The 19,221-nt window shown below is 39.0% G+C and overlaps 1 protein-coding gene across 1 annotated transcript in view; it reads right to left on the reverse strand.

Moving 5' to 3' along the window:
* GPBP1L1 (GC-rich promoter binding protein 1 like 1) overlaps positions 1–17,956 on the reverse strand; it is a 38,092-nt gene extending 20,136 nt beyond the window's left edge. The window contains exons 1-3 of the mRNA XM_007946675.2: positions 17,897–17,956; positions 10,892–11,021; positions 10,025–10,314 (exon numbers count right to left, since the gene is read on the reverse strand). Coding sequence (XP_007944866.1) covers positions 10,025–10,314; positions 10,892–11,021; positions 17,897–17,956 — 480 coding nt within the window. The remainder of the gene's footprint in view (positions 1–10,024; positions 10,315–10,891; positions 11,022–17,896) is intronic.
* Positions 17,957–19,221: the final 1,265 nt, after the last annotated feature.

The raw sequence follows: 19,221 nt of genomic DNA on the forward strand, positions 1-19,221 counted from the left end.
AACCAACTCACTGCCATTGATTTGATTCACACTCATACACTCAATAGTGACCCCCATTGGGTTGTAAATCTACAGAAGCACACTGCTCAATCATTTTTCCGTGGAGTTGCTGGTGGGTTCCAACTGCCAATCTTCTAGTTAGCAGCTAAATGCTTTAACCACTGTACCACCAGAGCTCCTTGTAATAGGAGACACATAAAGTATGGCTGTCTTCTTTCTGTGATGTTGGCAGACATTAATACTAAGAGATTGAAAACCATAAAACTAAACTATAAAGAATGAAGACTATAAAACTATTAACTCATTTGAAGCTACAAAACAATGACTTTCTAATTTTATCATTCCTTATTAGCTAAACCAAAAACCAAAACAAAACTTGCCAGCTAGTTTATTCTGACTCATAGCAACCATGTAGGACAGAAAAGTACCCACCAGCTGCTCTACAGGAGAAAGATGTGGTAATCTGCTTCTATAAAAATTACAGCCTTGGAAACTCTATGAGGCAGTTCTACTCTGTCCTATAGGGTGGCTATGAATTGGAATTGACTTGAGAAAAATGAGTTTTTGGTTTCCCTATCATATTCCAAAGGTGAGATTAACAATGTGAACTCAAAAGATTTAATATTTGATGTGATTCAATTTCTTGCAGTTATTATCCTTATCAGTGTACAATCTCATATTGGCCAATGGGAACCTCTTCATTTTGGCTTCTGAATCATTCTGATACAACCCTTGTTGTTATGTGCCGTCGAGTCATCTCTGACTCATAGCAACCCCTCCTTGGGTTTCCAAGGCAGCATCACTACGGAAGTCTTTAATTACTTCTTTGCTATCTAGTATGAGAAATCATTCCAAATTCATCTTGTAACTATTCTGTCCAGAAATGGAACTAGACATTTCTCTAAGAAACTCTGATTTCTTTTAGTAAGAATTTCTTTTAGTAAGCATTTCAAGCCCACAATCTGGGTACTAGGGAGATTCAGTGCAACTGGGCATTTTTTTTTTGGTCTTTTTGGTGCAAAGAGCCTGAAAAAGAAAATACCTCATGAATTACTGACATTGCTAATTGGAATCAAGAAATTCTAACTCACACCAAGAATCCTGATGCTTTTGAGCACAAAGGATGTTAGAATATCATATTCAATCACTTCATATTACATGTAACAGTATCAGAATGACAATATTAATCCTATACTGATATGATTAAGAAGCTCTGGTGGCGTAGTGCCTAAAGCACTTGATTGCTAATTAGAAGGTTGGCAGTTCAAACCCACGAGCCACTCTACGGAAGACTGGGCAATCTACTTCCCTAAAGATTTACCACCTTGGAAACCCAAAGGGGGTCAACCATGAGTTGGAATTGACTCGATGGCAGTGAGTTTGGTTTTTTGGTTTGGTCTCCTGATTCTCCCACTTTAAAAAAGTTACACTGCATCTACACTGTCAGAGTGCTTAACTATTACATATTACATCTTCTCCCTTTAATTTTCATTTAGCCTTAGTTCTACAATTAACCATGTATTTAATACAGGTAGGCTACGACTTATGACCTATCTGAATGATGATAAATGGTATATCTGGAACACTGCATCCAATGTTCTGGAAGTTAGGGGAAAATGCTTTCAGGGGACAAGGAAAAAGAACATGCTTCAAGCATTTGATCAAGATAGTATCTGATTTTCTTTCCCTTCCAAGACACTTGATCATTATGCCTGGATGACCGAAGGATAGTTTTTTCTTTCAATTTCAGTATTTTGCCAAACTAGGTCTCAGTGCTGGTCATTATGGCTGCCCTTTCAATCTGCAGTTTCAAATATTATTTAGGAAAATTTTCATGAATTAGTTTTTAGTACCAGAATTACTGTTTTGCTCTTGTCTTCTTTGTTGGGAGGACTTCTATTATATTGAACTTTCTTTTTTTTAACCAAACACTGTCCACATGCCACTTTTCCTCAAATCTAACTTTTTAATCTATGTTTCTTCATCCTTAAATATTCCATCTTCTAATATGTTGGACATATTCTTTTTTCATGTTCCTTCTTGTTTAGTCATTTACCCGAAATCTTTCATTGCTTCTAATTTTTTCCTGAGCTTTAGCAGCTTGTTCTTTTTTTTTTTTAATTAGGATTTGGGTGAAGATTTACAGAGTAAATTCACTTTTCATACAGCAGTTCACATATACTTTGTCTCATGTCATTGACCAAAATTTACAATGCAGCAGCTCCCCTCCCACTTCCTCCCCCCAGTTACCTCCTCCCAGTGTCCATCCCTTCAGACTCTTCTGCACCCTGAGCTATCTCCCTGTGCATAAGCAGCCCTTCCTTCTCCCATGATTGTTCTCTCCAGGGCGTGTGTCTACTTGAGGTAAATGTTTAACTCACATGCCTGTACTTTGTTTGGCTGGAAACCACAGTTGTGGGTTCAATTCCAGACCTGAAGGGCAGCTAGGGGCCATAGTCTCAGTGGTTACACCAGGCTCTATTGGACCAGCAAACCTGGTCCCCACCTTCTTCTTCTTCTTCTTTTTTTTTTTGCCTCCAAATGATTTTGAGTTTTGTATCACATTGTTCTCCCTCTTTATGCAAGATCTCCTACATCCCTTCCAAGTGGATGGCAGTGGTAGCTGGGCACCATCTAGTTCTTCTGGTCTCATAGTTGTATAGGCTGCAGATCGGATGGTGTACCAATCGCTAGGACTGATTGTTTCCATTAATTTTGGTTTTCTTCTTTCTTCTTGACGAGGAGAGACCCGTTGTTGCATCTAGATGGCAGCTTCCTAGCTTTTAAGGTCCCAGTCGCTACTCGCCAAAGTAGTAGGTGGAACAATGTTTTGTATAGTATGTTATGCCAATTGAGCTTGATGTCCCCTGCGACTATGGTCCCAAGCCCCCAGGATCAACTACTCGGTCCCTCTGGGCAGCTGGCTGTGACCAAGTAATGACCATAACCTTACCCCTTGTCAGCTCTACTATACACCTGGGAATTCTGATCATTCACATGAACTTATAGGCCCATTGTCTGCCAACCCTATATATGATCTTGGATACACTCTCCATTTAGACATACCTAATTGTTTAGCTTGTTCACCCATCTATCCGTCCCTATACCCATGTTTGCTTTCACTGACAACTCAGTACTGTATATGCAAAGGGGTTCATATTTGTTGTCTGTACTGCCCATGTAACCCTCTATGTCTTTCTCACCCTCAATGCTGCCATATTGGTCACTCACATTTGGTACATTGCCCTTCTCTTCACCCAAATCAGTATTTATCTCTATCTATCTAACAGCATTCCCTCCCCTCCCCTCCCACCCCTGGTAACCAACAAAGAAAATGTCCTCCAATAGATAAACCTTTCCTTAACTTTTACAATAACGGACTAATACAATATTTGTCCTTTTGTGACTGACTTATTCGCTCAGCATAATGTCCTCCAAGTTCATCCACGTTATGCGGTGTTTTGCAGATTCTACATTATTCTTTAGCGTTGCATAGTATTCCATTGTGTGAATGTACCAAAGTTTGGTTATCCATTCCTCAGTTGTTGGACATCTAGGTTGTTTCCAAGTTTTGGCTATTGTAAATAGTGCTGCGATGAACATCGGCGTGCATATATCTGTTCTTGTTATGGCTCTCACTTCTTTAGGGTATATACCTAGTAATGGGATGGCTGGGTCAAATGGTATTTGTATTTCCAACTTTTGAAGGAATCGCCATACTGCTTTCCACAATGGTTGTACCATTTTACAGTCCCACCAGCAGTGTATGAGAGTCCCAATCTCTCCACAACCTCGCCAGCATTTGTTATTTTCTGTCTTGTTGAACTTTGATACTAGTGCTGGAGCAAAATTGTATCTCAGCAGCTTGTTTTTTAATTTTCCTTCTTCTGTTGTTCCTTCAAGTCTTACACTATTTTCTTAATGTGATTTAGTGAGGTTTTAAAATGGCAGATGTTTTTGTTTTGTGGGCATGTCTTACTGGTATGCTCTGCATTGTCTGTAGGAATGCTAGTCTGCTCCTACTTTTTTTCTTTTAGTAAGGTGGATTCTTTTACGTTGTTCACGTATATGTAATCTTTTGTGAATGTGGGTTGATACAACTTTTCTAACATCATGCTTTCGAATTCTCTCTTCAGTTATTTCCATGGAGTACGGTGACTTACTTTCGGAGACATTCTGGTTGTTTCCCTTCCCACCTCCTACCCAAATATTTTCTTTCCTCTGGCTCTATTGTTTCTGTCCCTGTACAGCTCAAGTTGGATTCTATTTCCAATAGCTTTTTCTCCATATGGGGTTTTGTTCTGGTTAGTATGAACAATGACGGCCCTGTACTGAGTATCAATTTTTTTCCTTAGTTCCAAATTCAATTTTTTTGGTCTGTTCTCTTAACATTTTTTTCCTTTGCCAAATGGGATGTTAACTTCTATCAGTAGAGGTTCCTGGAGAGACTGCTGTATCCTGTTCTAGTATACTTTCCCAGCACTTCACTGGAGTGGGTATGTAGCAGAAGTATCCCATGAACAGCTTTTCCAGGTGGTGTGAAGAGTGAATTTCCAAGTTCCAGAGAGTAGATTTCCATCATATTCCTCTGGAGATGCCCCTCAGTCACTGCCCTGCCATTCTCAGTGAGCAACAACTGAGCCCTCTCCAATAAGGTCTAGGTCTCAGCTCTGGGGCCATGGGAGGAAGAGGAAGAGGAAGATGAGACACTCTTTCTTAATCCTAGGGGATAGCCACTGCTCCTTGTATCTACTATTTCTATATTCTTTAATGTTTACTTCATACTAGCCAATCCGTCATTACTCTAATCCTGTTATAGTATTTTTTTTCCCTCTCCTGACTGGTCCAGTCAGTGCTTTCACACCTTACCCTCTCCTCCGAACATCTGTACCAAGCAGTTAGTGGATTATGGAAAACCACTCACAAACAGCAACTGCTATTTTCAAATGTGGGGAGCCATGGTAGTGTAATGGTTAAAGCCGTCTGGCTGCTAAATGAAAAGCTGGTGGTTAGAACAGCGGCCATTCTGTGGGAGAAGTAGCAAGCTACTTTCATAAAGATTTACAGACTTGGAAATCCTATGGGGCAGTTCTACTCTGTCCTATAGGGTTGTTATCAGTTGCAATGGACTCAATTGCAACTAACAAAATTTTCAAAAGTGCCCTCCAAGCCTCCTAGAGTAATTACTGGCTACTCTGGGACTCGTGGCCTTATCAGATGCCCTGCTGCTACCCTTTGATTATTCCTGCTTGTATTTTGGGGTTTGCTGGGATACCTCACTTTTTGCTGTGATTGGGTTCCTCAATCCTCATTACTTTTTTTTAAATTTTGAAGTAATTTCAAACTTGCAAAAATAATACAAAGAATTCCTGTACACCCTTCATTCAATCCTTATGTTAACATTTTACTATATTTGCTTATACTACCATTCAAATACTTTTTTTTTCTGAATCATGTGTAAGTTCAAGGACTTGAAGCCTATCCATTGCTGTTTTATTATGTTTCCTTAAAAGGACATTATCCTTTATCACCATAGTATAATTACAAAAACTAGGAAATTGAAATTAATACATTTCTCTAAAATTCCTTTTCAAATTTCACTAACTGTCCACTGATATTTTTTATAGCAATACAAAGTTTTGTTTTTTTTTTAAAGCTGTTATTCTCTCATCTAGTATGCAATATAGGCTCATATGTTACATTTAGTTGTCCTATCTCTTTCTCCATCTTTAATCTAGACTCTTTTCTCCAGACCTTAGCATCTGAGTACATGGCAATTCTGTAGATTCTTTTGTAGAACCTCAATTTGGGTTGTCTCATGTTTTCTTACATTTAGATTCATGAATTTTTGGCAGGAATATTACACAAGTAATTTTTCTTTCTCACTGATATGGTGGTTCAAACCCACCAGCCACTCTGCAGAAGCAAGACTGGGCAATCTACTTCCATAAAGATTCACTGCCTTGGAAACCCAATGGGGGTTGCTATGAGTTGGAATAAACTCGACAGCAGTGAGGTTGGTTTTGCATATTTTTATCAGGAGGCTATGATAGCTACCTGTCCCACTGCTCGAGATGTCTTTTTTTTTTTTTTTTTAATTAAAATTTACATACAGAACACACAGACACTAAATATACCATAACATTCCATGAATTCTGAAAAATGCAAATACCTACCAACTTCTATAAAGATACAGAATACCTCCATCAATTACAAAGTCCTCCCATGCCCTTTCCTCAACCTGCATCCCCTCATAGGTAACCACTGTTCTCATTTCTTTCCCACGCAGATTTTTTTTCCGTTACAGATTGTCATATAAATGCAATTATACAGTATGCACTCTTCTGTTTAAGGCTGTATTGAGATTAATCATGCTTTATCAGTTCATTTCTTGTGGTCTTATTTATTAATCTTTTCCTTTATGGGTTACTGCTTTTTGTATCCTAAGAAACCTTTTTGTGCTCCTCCCCCAACTTGGAAAGATTATTCCCCTTTGTTTTCTTGTAGAAGCTTTACAGTTTTACACCTTATGTTTAGGTCTACGAGGCATTTCAAATTAGTTTTTGTGAGGGAGGTAGGAGTACATAATGTGAGTATATATATAGCTGTTAAAGCACCATTTCTTAAAAACATATTCCTTTCTCCATTGGTTTTGCTTCGGGCCTCTGTCAAAAATCAAATGACCATCTACGTGAAAGTTTATTCCTGGGTTCTCTCTTCTGCTCCACCGTCTTTCCTTACACTAATACCCCACTGTTTTGATTATTGCAGCTTTTACAGTACGTCTTCAGGTCAGGTAGTGTAACTTTATTCTTTTTTCAAGATGGCTTCTGATATTCTAGGTCTTCCACATTTAAATACAATTTTACAATTACTTTTGTCAATTCCTATAAGAAAGCATGCTGAAATTTTGATTGGGAATGTGCTGAATTTACAGACCAAATGGGGAACTGATGTCCTAACAATATTGAGTCTTCCAATTAAAAAATATGGTCTCTCTCTCCTTTTATTGAGATGTTAATTTTTCCCAGCAATATTTTGTGATTCAATATAGAGGTCTTTCACATTTTCTGTCAAAATACATTTCTCAGCATTAGTAAAATATTTAGATTGCAAAAAATTACAAAAGGCATTTTTCAAACTTCACTTCCTAACTGCTTATTTTAATACATAAAATATAGTTGGTATTTTTGTATATTGACTTAAGTATCTTGAAACCTCATATTTGTTTTGTGGAGTCCGATGGTTTTCTATACAATCATATCATCTGCAAATAGAAAGTTTTAGTTCTTCCTTTTAATCTCTATGCATTTTATTTTTCTTGTAATACTGAACTCACTAGAACCTTAAGTACAATGCTGAACACACCCAGTGAACATACTAAATTGCTCCTGATAATTCAAGGAAGTGCTGCTTTTATTAGAGAATTTGAGGAAGATTCAAAAGCTATCACATTGCTGCTGCCATCCCTCACAGAATTCCTTTACTCTGCTCATTTTTTACCCCTCAGATTTCAAATCTCAATCCTAGAAGTCCTACCCCTCAAAGCTGGTTCCTCTTTCTCCAAAGAGGAGATTATGCTACTCATCACCAACTCATTCCATGCCCCCCAATCCCTCCAAGTCTTTGTCACTTTTGAAAGTGGCATTTCAAAGGTTACCCCAAACTACCAAATTCAAAGCTCTCCTCCCAATTTAATAATAGTTACCATTTAAAAGGGGCAGGGGTAGTTCAGTGGTAGAACTCTCACTTTTCCATGCAAGAGACCTAGATTTGATTCCTGGACAATGCAACTCAAGAACAGCCTCCAGTAGTCTGTCAGTGGAGGCTTCTATGTTACGCTGATGCTGAACAGGTTTCATTGGAGCTTCCAGATTAAGGTGACTAGGCAGAAAGACCTGGTGATATACTTAAAAAAAACCCAGCTAATGAAAATCCTATCAATGGATCACAATCACAATGGTCTGATCCTGTTGTGCATGGAATAGGGCTGCCACTGAGTCAGGGACAGTAATAACAACAATTTACCCACAATGTGTCAAAGTATGCTAAGTGCTTCACACACATTGTTCAACATATGTGATCTATAATCCTTATGATAATGCTGAAAGGTACATATTATCACCTCTACCCAACAAGGGAAAATGAGGGTTAACTTGCCCAAGGTAATAATATAGAACTCTTTATTACATTAAACTAGTATTATTTTAAAACAACAACAAAAAAGTTTCTAATTATATAATGTTTATTTAGTACAGGAAAAAGAAGTATAGAAAATCCACTATAAACAGGCCCTAAAACACCTTTGTGATTTCTGATTAACTAACTACTCTTTCTTTATATACTCCCTTTTGATTCAGCTAATCACTTCTCAGTCCCCTTGCTAATTCTTCAGTTTCTGCTCTTCCTTTCCTTCTCACTATATGACTCTCCCTGGGCAATGCCATACATCCAAAAATCTCAACTATTCTATTTCCAAGTGCACACCTTTAGATCTCACTCATCTCTTTGGTACCAAGAATCAGTTATCTTCTTTTGCCAATCTTGCTCCTTCTGTTTTCCCTTTTCAAGTTAATTACATATTATTAATCAAGTCATCTTGGATAGAAACCTTATTTTGACTCTTCGTCCTTCAGTTACAATACCTCAGTTAACAAGGTCTCTTATAATCTAACTGTCCATCACTAGGAAAATGGTATTTACTACACAGTAGTGAAAAGATCTTGATCAGGAATTTTCAACCATGGCACTACTAACATTTGGGGCCAGATAATTCTTTGCTGTGGACGTTATTTGTGTACATTGTAGGATGTTTAGCAATATCCCTGACCTCCACTAGATGCCAGTATGCTATCCCCAGTTGTGACAACCACAATGTCTTCAGATATGACCAAATATCCCACGGGCAAGCTTGCCCAAAGTTGAGGACCTATTTAGAACTTATGTATCAACACAGAGAAATATGAAACAATTTTAAGCAAATAAAAAAGAATTAAAGTAATGACAGATACTATTCACATAAAAGTCAAAATCATGCAGTATTATACTATATAGTTTATGGATACACACATATAGTAACAGTTGATCAAAAACACACAAAGATGATAAAGCACTGAAATCAAGATGGTGATAACCTCTAGAGGAAAGTGAGAAGAACAGGAGTAGGACGGCTTAAACCGTATCTGTAATAACTTGCCTCTTTTGTAAAAGAATGAGCTAGAATATATTTGGAAAAATATCAGTATTTGACAAAATTAAGTGATATGTATACTTGATAATTTTTCTAAATGGTTTTCTGTACACTTAAAATTATATAAAAGACAACAAACGCAAGGTGAAATTGCCCTTATTGGTCTTGTTCAGGCTTGATTTGACAACAAACTTCCTTTTAAATCACTTAGCAGATGAAGATAATAACATTTTTCCCCCTCTGTCAATTCATTTCCCATTGGGAAAGCCACAAGATTAACAATATAGTTTCTAATCAAACTATGCCAACCAGCAGTATAGTACTTAGTTTGAAAGGTATTCTTAAAAATGCAACTTTTAATTTAGAGGCCAAAAGAAATTCAATACATATTAGCATAAAGTTTTACTGAATATAGGTCAAAGCTAAAATATACCCAATTGCATGTTTATTACTTAATACAATTATTTTATATGTTAAGAGGGCAAAATCAAGAAAAGGAAACACTTATGATAGCTAGAGAAAAACAATTTAACATGTGAGATGACATTTTTACCTAATTACATTTGAATGTTGAACCTTATAAAACTTAAGGGAAACTGGGTATTTTTTAATTCTAAAGGCATAAAGATGAAAAACGCATTAAAATGTGCTAAAAGTTACACAGGAATTTTTGTTATCACTTTCACATATTTACATCCTTTCTAAAACCAATAAAAATCTACACTTAGAAATTTCTTTTTCTGTAATTATTAGGTTTTTCTCAACACTGATACGGTGTTCTCTTTAAGACATTCTTTGTTGAGTTTTATTACATATCCAAAGCTTCATACTTACAAAGTCTTCCTCTTCAAATTGCAACTTTTCTGCCTTGTCTTCTTTTTTTTCTTCCCTAATCTCTGCAGGTGATTTTTCTTGAAAGGCAGAGCCTTTCCGGGAGTGGAAGCTGCCATTCCAGTGGCGATGGTTCCCTGTGCCACCCCCGCTACGCTGGCTCATGCCATCATGACCCCGGGAAGAGCCATGCCAACCAGATAGGTTCCCTGTGATTCCACTGTATGCTCCTCCCTTAGAGACACCAGAGTCCACAGAATCGTGGCGGAATAAGGAGGGCTGATGCCAGGAATCTAGAATAGTAAGAAAAAGTAACACATTAGATTGGTTACTTTCTGATCTGATTTATAGTATGGCCAAAAGACATTCAGGGGAACTTTTCAGTAAGTCCACACAGGAATCACAAAATACATCTCTTCTTTCTATGAGAGTTCAACTAAATTAATGATTCATGAGAACATAAGCTGTTACACCCCGAAAGGCAGGGAAGGTGGGTAATAACTAATGGAATTATTTAATTGAAAATTATGTTCACAAAAGATATTTCAAAATTATGGACATGTCCCAGCTCTACCACCCATCTTTCAGTCTGTCAGACTGTGGTAACTTACGTATTACCTATTCCACTGATATTTTAAATGCAAGCAGGGCACCTATGTTGGACAAATTTCAACGGAGCTTCCATAAGAGTAGGAAGAAAAGCCTGGCAATCTACTTCCAGAAATTACCCAATGAAAACCCTACAGACAGGTCACAACACATGTGGTCACCACAAGTTGGAACTGACTTGATGGCAACTAACAACAAACTCCCAGCCTTGGTGTGCCCTGAGTAGTTTAAATGTAGTCATGAAAGTTGGGCATGGCTCACCTCCTGTAGTTCGAAGGGGTCCATTGTTAAAAAAGCCATCAGAGGAATTATGTCGACGACGGCTCACTCCAAATCTACCTTCCCCTCGGGACAGGTGCTCCCCGTGTTTTTCAAAGGGAGCTGCAGGTGACTAAGATGATAAAGTATAGAGGCAAATAGGTAAACAGATATTAATCTCTTTCAGTATCTTAGTAGGTAGTTTTACATCAAGCTGTTAGGAAACAACTGATAATGGTGGAAAAATCTCTATTATGTGCATATGGGCCACAAAGCTCTGAGTTAATTTAGAGAAGTCTTAAGTTACATATTCACTCATTAACTCACTTCTTTTATGCCAGAAAGGGAGAAAAGTCAGCCACTACAAATGCTTACACAACAAAGAGGAGGGGGAAAAAAAAATCTGTCAATATCCAGAAAGAATAACTACCAAAACTTTACATTTTAAAATATTAATCTTACAAAAAGAGAAATAAAAACATTTACTTTAAACAAAAATTATAAACAGCTTATTACTCTTGTAGAAGCCCTGGTGGCATAGTGCCTAAGGCATCTGACTGATAACCAGAAGGCTGGCAGTTCAAACCCACCAGCCACTCCTCAGAAGGAATATCAGGCAATCTACTTCTATAAATAGAGATACTGCCTTGGAAACCCAAGGAGGGGTCACCATGATTCAGAATCAACTCAGCATCAGTGAGTTTGGTTTTGGTTTGGTTTACCATTCTTGTAAATTATGCTACAATTGGGAAGAAAACCCAAACCAAAAACCAAACCCATTGCTGAGTTAATTCTGACTCACAGTGACCCTACAGGACAGGATAGAACTGCCCCCACAGGGTTTTCCAAGGCTGTAATCTTCATGAAAGCAGACTGCCACATATGCTGGTGGGTTCCAAATGCTGACCTGTTGGTTAGCAGCCAAGTGCTTAACCACTGCACCACCAGGGCTCCTTCCAGGAAAACAATGGTGTGAAAACCATAGTGGTAGGCCATTAGCAACTACAAGCTTTTATACAGCACTTATTTCCTAACATTACTCAATAACAATGTAATTTTGGCATCATCCTCACTTAATCCATTTAACAATATGAAGAAAGTGAGGGAAAATAAGTAGTCTTTTAGATTACATAACTGAAAGGAAGCTGTTTGAGAAACTGTTACAGATGAGTTCTAATGTCCCTTCCTATTCCATAAAATTTTATTCTATGATATTCTTTAGTCTAAAATGATAAGAGATCAAAGTCTGTAAAGCCATGAAAAGTATGGATATATTGAACAAGGGTGTATAGGAAAACTGTATGTTGGAGGACAGATTATTTTTACATTTTCCCCCCCAGTATCAATATTCTCACCAACAACTATGGCACATACACATAATGCAGTACTATGCAATGTTAAATACGAATCCACAAAACATCTCATAACATGGATGAACCCAGAGGATATTATGCTGAGTGAAATAAGTTAATCACCAAAGGATAAAAATAATATGAGCCTACTACTATATAAAATCAAGAAAAGATATGCACACAGAAACATTCTTTCATTGTTACCAGGGATAGGAGAAGAAGGGAGGGAGGGAAAAATCATTAACTAGACAGTAGACACGTATTAACTTGGGTAAAAGGGAAGATAATATACAGTAAGAGGAGGTTAGCATAACATGACCAAGGTAAAAGACAGTGGGTACACAGAATAAAAGACCAATAATGGTAAATACTATTACATACACAATCCTGCAGCAACAGTAATGACACACAATAATTTGAGCAGATATATAGTAGATATGGAAGATGAACAGATGTAGAATGGTATATGAGACAACATTCATGTGTATATACACATAGGTTTGGCAGAAGATATTTCTATATATGTATTTGTACATGCTATAAATATATCCAGGTATACAGTAGAGCATACAGGGAACAAAGGTATAAAAACTTCTTAGCCATAAAAAAACACCTCAAGGGACTGAGTTGCTGGGCTTGGGGCTTAGGACCATAGTCTCGGTCTTGGGGGATATCTAGGTCAAATGGCATAACATAGCCCACAAAGACAATATTCTACATACTAGTTTGGTGAGTAGCAACTGGGGTTTTAAAAGCTTGTGAGTAGTTATTTAAGGTGCAACTATTGGTCTCTACCTGTTCTGGTTACCTAGTGCCGCTCTGACAAGAATACACCAATGAGATGGCTTTAATAAACAAGAGTTTATTCTTAAAATTTGGAGGCTTTAAGTCCGAGTTCAAAGTCCCAGGCTCTAGGGGCTGGGTGAGAGCCCCTCAACCTTGGGCTTCAGCTCTGCCTCCTGTTCCTGGCCCACTGAAGCCAGAGGCTTTTCTTCACTCAGACAGCTACTGGCTGCTGAGACTGACAAGCCCAAGGTTGTTGACAAGTAAAAAGGCACAGTCCTGATGTTACCAAACCACGCAGCAGGCCATTAATTCAAGTCCGCTGAAAGTCCCAAGGTCGGCAGAGCATGGCAGGCTGCTGAACAACAATATGGCTACATGCAGGGTTCAAGCGTGCCATAAGCTAGAGACTGTTCCCCAAGGCTTCTCCCTATATATGGGAAGTAGACCACATCCCTAAGGCAGCTACTCAGCTGCTTACAGTAGACTCCACCACAGAGTTGATTACCAATCTCATCATAGGGAATACTACATCCAGCTACCCAGCCACGCAACCAGGACCAGCCAAGATGACACACAAACTTAACTACCACACTCCCTATCAGGACCAAAGAAGAGTGAAGAAAATGAAAGGACTCAAGGAAACAATTAGTCCAAAGAACTAATGGACCATATGAATCACAGGCCCCACCAACCTGAAATCAGAAGTACCAGATGGCGCCTGATTACCACTACCAATTACTCTGGTCAGGATCTCAAAAGAAAGTGCCAGCCAGAGCAGGAGAAAGAAGTGGAACAAAATTCAAAATCACAGGAGGAAAAAAAAAAAAAAAAAAACCACCCAGATTTACTGGTCTGACAGACTGGTGAAACCCTGAGACTAGGGTCCTTAGTCACCCTTCAAACTTGGAACTAAACCCATCCCTAGGGATCACCTTTCAACCAAACAATAGATCAGCCTATAATGTAAACTTAACACCTCTGAGAAATTGCTCCTCAGAACAATCAACCATATGGGACTATAAGGATAACATCTGCCCCAAAATAAGGCTCAGAAGACAGGAAGGGGCAGGAAAGAAGGATAAATTGAAATGGGGAATGCAGGAAGGAAGTGGGAAGAATGTTGTTACACTGGAGGGATTGCAACTAATATCACAAAACAAAATGTGAACAAATCCTTAAATGGGAAATTAACGGGCTCTGTGATCTTTTGCCCAAATCACAATAAAATATTAAAAAAAAAAAAAAAAAAAAAAAAAATCCTCACCAACCCTTGATATCATCAAGTCTTTTTTAATTTTTGTATCTTATATGAATAAAATTTTGAGGTTCTTTTTATTTTTTCTACAGAGATATTTGGTTGTTCTTAGTACCATTTGTTAATAAACACTAATCACTTCCCTCATTAAATTACCCTGGCACTTTTGTCAAAAATCAAATGACCGTATATGTAGGCCTAGTGTTGAATTCTGTACCATTGCTTTATATGCTTAACCTTATGGCAATGTCCCACTGCTTTGCTTAGTGTGATTTTACTGGATATACTGAAATCTTATTTCTTAACTGTTTTTACTTAGTTCATTTTGCTAGAACAATCATTCTTTGAAAATATAAAATCAGTATATATATATTTTTTAATTGTGATTTGGGTGAAAGTTCACAGAGCAAATTCACCTTCCATACAGCAGTTCACATACACTTTTGTCTCACGACATTGACCACAGTTTCCCACAATGCAACAGCTCCCCTCCAACTTCCTCCCAATAATTACCTCTTCTCTATGTCCTTCCCTCAATGCACTCCTGCCCCCTGAGCTGTCTCCCTGTGCATAAGCAGCCCTTCTTTCTCCCATGAGTGTTCTCTCCAAGGAGTGTATCTACCTAGTGTAAATGTTCACCTCATATGCCTGTGTTTTGTTTGGCTGGAAGCCACAGGTGTGGCTTCAATTCCAGATCTGAAGGGCAGCTAGGGGCCATAGTCTCAGTGGTTCCATCAGGCTCTATCAGACCAGCAAACCTGGTCCCTTTTTGTTTTTTTTCCTCAAATGATTTTGAGTTTTGTTCCACATTGTTCTCCCATTCTAATCAGGATCTCTTACATAGCTCCCCCTCTGAGTGGTTGACAGTGTTAGCCGGGTACCATCTAGTTCTTTTGGTCTCATAGTCGTATAGGCTGAGGATCACATGGTGTTCCAGTCCCTTGGACTAATTGTTTCCATGAATCTTTGGTTTTCTTCATTCTTCTTTGCTCTGGATGAGGAGAGACCCATCGTTGCATCTAGATGGCTGCTTGCAAGCCTTCAAGATCCTAGTCACTACTTGCCAAAGTAGGATGTAGAACAATGTTTTGGGTAGTATGTTATGCCATTTAAGCTTGATGTCCCCTGTGATTGTGGTCCTGAGCCCACAGGTCCAACTACTTGCTCCCTCTGGGTAGCTGTTCGTATGCAAGACGTGACTACAGCTTTGTCCCTTGTCAGCTCTATTATATACCTGGGAATTCTTACAGAACATACCAATATACTTGTAGAAACATTGTCTGCCAACCCTATACATGGTCTTGGGCACACACACCCCTGCACCGACAAACCTGGTAGTTCAGCCTGTCCACCCATCTATCCATGTTTGCCTTCACTGACAGTGCAGTACTATATGTGCAAAAGGATTCATCTTTGTTGTCTGTACCTCCCATGCACCTCTCCCATCTTCCTCTTCCTCAGTGCTACTGTGTTGATCACTCACATTTGTACACTGCCCTTCTCTTCACCCAAATCAATACTGGTCTCTACCTGTCTAACAGTGTTCCCTATCTTCCCCTCCCACCCCTGGTAAAAACCTGTATACTCTTAAAACTATTTCCCTAGACACCACATCCAATCCCTCTGGCTCATCACCCTCAAGGCTTGCGTCAGATTAGGCCTACTAAGAAATTTTGGGAATTTGAGAGGGACAATTCAATATGAAGTTAGGGTCTGGTTCAGACCAGAAGCATTTTCTAAAATATTCACATTTAAAAATAGGGATGCTCACTCACTGCCACTGAGTTGGTCCTGCCTCATAGTAACCCCTCGTGTTTCTGAGGCACTATCTCTACAGAAGAAGATTGCCCAACCTTCCTTCCAAGGAGTGGCTGGTGAGTTTGAACCGCCAGCCTACTGGTTAGCAGTCAAATGCCACAGGCACTACACCACACCAGAGCTCCCAAAAAGAGGGATAGTAAGCCATTTTGTAAGATTCTATTCCTTCTCTATGCATTTTTAAGTTTACTAGGTCCCAAAGGTTTACTTTATCAATAACTTAGCCTGTTCTTCTATGTACTGTGACTAGGAGTTCTGCCTTAGTCTATATGGACTGTTTGTTTCACTTGTCTTTACCCCAATAAATACATTTTCCCCTGAAATCAATAAATGAATTGTTATTGTTGCTGTCAGTTGCCATCAGGTAGATTCTGACTCATGGTAGCCCCATGTACAGAATAGAACTGTACAGCACAGGGTTTTCAAGGCTGTGACGTTTCAGAAGCAAACTGTCAGCCTATCTTCCAAGGCCCTGCTGGGTGGGTTCGAACTGCCAATCTTTTTGCTAGCAATTCAGGGCTTAACTATTTGTGCCAACCAAGGAATTCCTATAAGTGGATTATCACCTCTAAAATAGAATTTTGAGTATTTAACCTAAGATTCATATAGTAATGGAACATTCACTTCCCTCTAGTTTTTCCTCTTCTTCATAGACAGTGTGTTCACTGCAAATGTCTATTTCCCCAAGGGCCATACATTTCCCTTTCACCTCTGCCCCTTTGTCCTCAACCAGTTGGCTCCAAAGCCAAACTCACTGCTGTTGAGTCGATTCCAACTAACAGCAGCCCCACAGGATAGAGCTGAATGGCCCATAGGGCTTCTAAGCCTGTAATCTTTCTGGAAGCAGACTGCCACATCTTTGTTCTGCAGAATGGCTGATGGGTTTGAACTGTCAACCTTTTGGTTAGGAGCCAAGTGCTTAACCACTGCATCACCAGGGCTCTAACAATTGGTTGTTGTTGTTAGGTGCTATAGAGTCAGCCCTGACTCTTAGCGACCCTGTGTACAACAGAATGAAACTCTGCCCAGTTCTGCGCCAGACTCACAATCCTTGCTATACCTGAGCCCACTGCTGCAGCCACTGTATCAATCCATCTCGTTGAGGGCCTTCCCCTTTTACAATGACCCTTCACTTTACCAAACATGGTACCTTTCTCCAGGGAATGGTCCCTTCTCACAACACGACCAAAGTAGATGAGACTTAGTTAGTTAGTCTAGCCATTCTTGCTTCCAAGGAGCATTCTGACTATACTTCTTCAACATATTTGTTCATTCTTCTGGCTGTTCATGGTACTTTCAGTATTCTTCACCAACGCCACAACTCAAAAGTATCAACTTTTCTTTGGTCTTCCTTATTCACTGTCCACCTTTCACATGCATATGAGGTGACTGAAAATACCATGGCCTAAATTAGGCGCACCTCAGTCTTCAAACGACATTTTTGCTCTTCAGCACTTTAAAAAGGTCTTTTGCAGCAGATCTGCCCAGTGCTAACAATTGGTTAAAAGGTATGTCTTATCCCCCAAGTGTGCTGCAGCTAATATAGGAAGTTTTAAATGTGCCACGTAATGAAAAGCTTAGCATACAATTGAGACACTTGGAGGTAATGAGATACACATTGATGTGGACTACCTATTTATAATAATTTAATATCCTATTAAAAAGAGAACTCTATGAAAACTTTTTTTGAAACCTTCAGGCAAGGCTGCATATAGAAAAGAATACCATAAGCCTGGTTAAGGATGAAAAGTACTGGTATATGGATAGTTACTATAGGAATGGAAAAGAAAATAGTACCTTAGCTGACTGTGGTGTTGAGAAATTTAGCCAAGCAGGAACAAAGTCATGCTGCGCCATTTAGGTCCAGTGTCTCTTTTTAGCAAGGTGAGGCATCCAACCTCATGGCCAGGATCTGAAAATGAGATAACTCAAATCACTTATGCTGGCAAAAACACAAAACACTATTCCTAACAAGGTCATAGAAAGCCAGGTGCACTCATGTGTTGGCAAATGATGTCATCAAGGTGATAGTCCAAAAATATAATTTTGAAGTGGTATAAAAGATCTTCTATGCAATCAACTCCAGTGTACAGGAGTTTGTGATTATTCTGTGATCCCTGTTTTATAGAAAGACCTGCCCTCTGAGCCTTGCTAGCCTACTAATTAGACTCTATATCTGAGACATTCTATAAAAACACAGTTGTTGTTGTTGTTGTTGTTGTTATGTGCCGTCGAGATATGACCATGAAAAACACATAAGCAGAAAAATGTGACATGACTCTGGAAGGGTATATGAAGGCAGCTGATGAATTCTTGAGTTATATCAGAAGAACGTAAGAACAGACACCTAGTTAAGTTCCTGATGCTTGTGAGATTAATCTGCTTCAGATACTTAGGTAACTTCTGGGAAGAGCAACACACAGAGCTTCCTAAAAAAGGAATACACAATCTCTGAAAAGCTTTTCTATTTAGTTCACATTAATTTCCACAGAGAACAACTATTATCAGTTTTCCTGACTTTGGCATCTCCAAACCATTCCAATGATACTCTCCCAAATTAGATTCCAAACCACTCCACTGGTACTCTCCAAAATTAGAAAGCAAGATATATTTTCCATGATACATATGCAGCTTTCTTTCAAAGATAGACATAAGGAGAATATTTACCCCAGAGTGTAACCTCTGTGGTCCTGTTTCCCGAACTCCTTGAGTCTGCCAGCTGGATCTTCCACGAGGTTCTTTTGGTAAAAGGGTGCTTAACTAGCCTGGCCGGCAGCACACCTTGTGATGAAGCACAAAGAAGCCAGACTCTGTGTGGACCACTCTCTCAGTCCCTCAATTGTTCATCTTAAACTATCTAGTTCCTGACACTTTCCCAGATGGGGGAGGGGAAGGGGAAGGGGGAAGGGGGACATAAAAAGGTATTTGTTACATTTAAAAAAAGGGGGGGAAGGGGAAAGAGCTATGTCTATGTTCACCTCATTCAACTTCTTTGAGTGATGGCACTATGATGCTGCTTAAATAGATAATACATGGACATTTGCACAGTGAATGCAAACACTGCTCATAACAAGGTCATAGCTAGAGAGATAGGTGGGCTCATTTGTGGGCAAGGGGTGTCA

This window comes from Orycteropus afer, unplaced genomic scaffold (genome assembly GCF_000298275.1).
Source record: "Orycteropus afer afer isolate SDZICR_OR568_19922 unplaced genomic scaffold, OryAfe1.0 scaffold00169, whole genome shotgun sequence".
NCBI classification, from domain to species: domain Eukaryota; kingdom Metazoa; phylum Chordata; class Mammalia; order Tubulidentata; family Orycteropodidae; genus Orycteropus; species Orycteropus afer.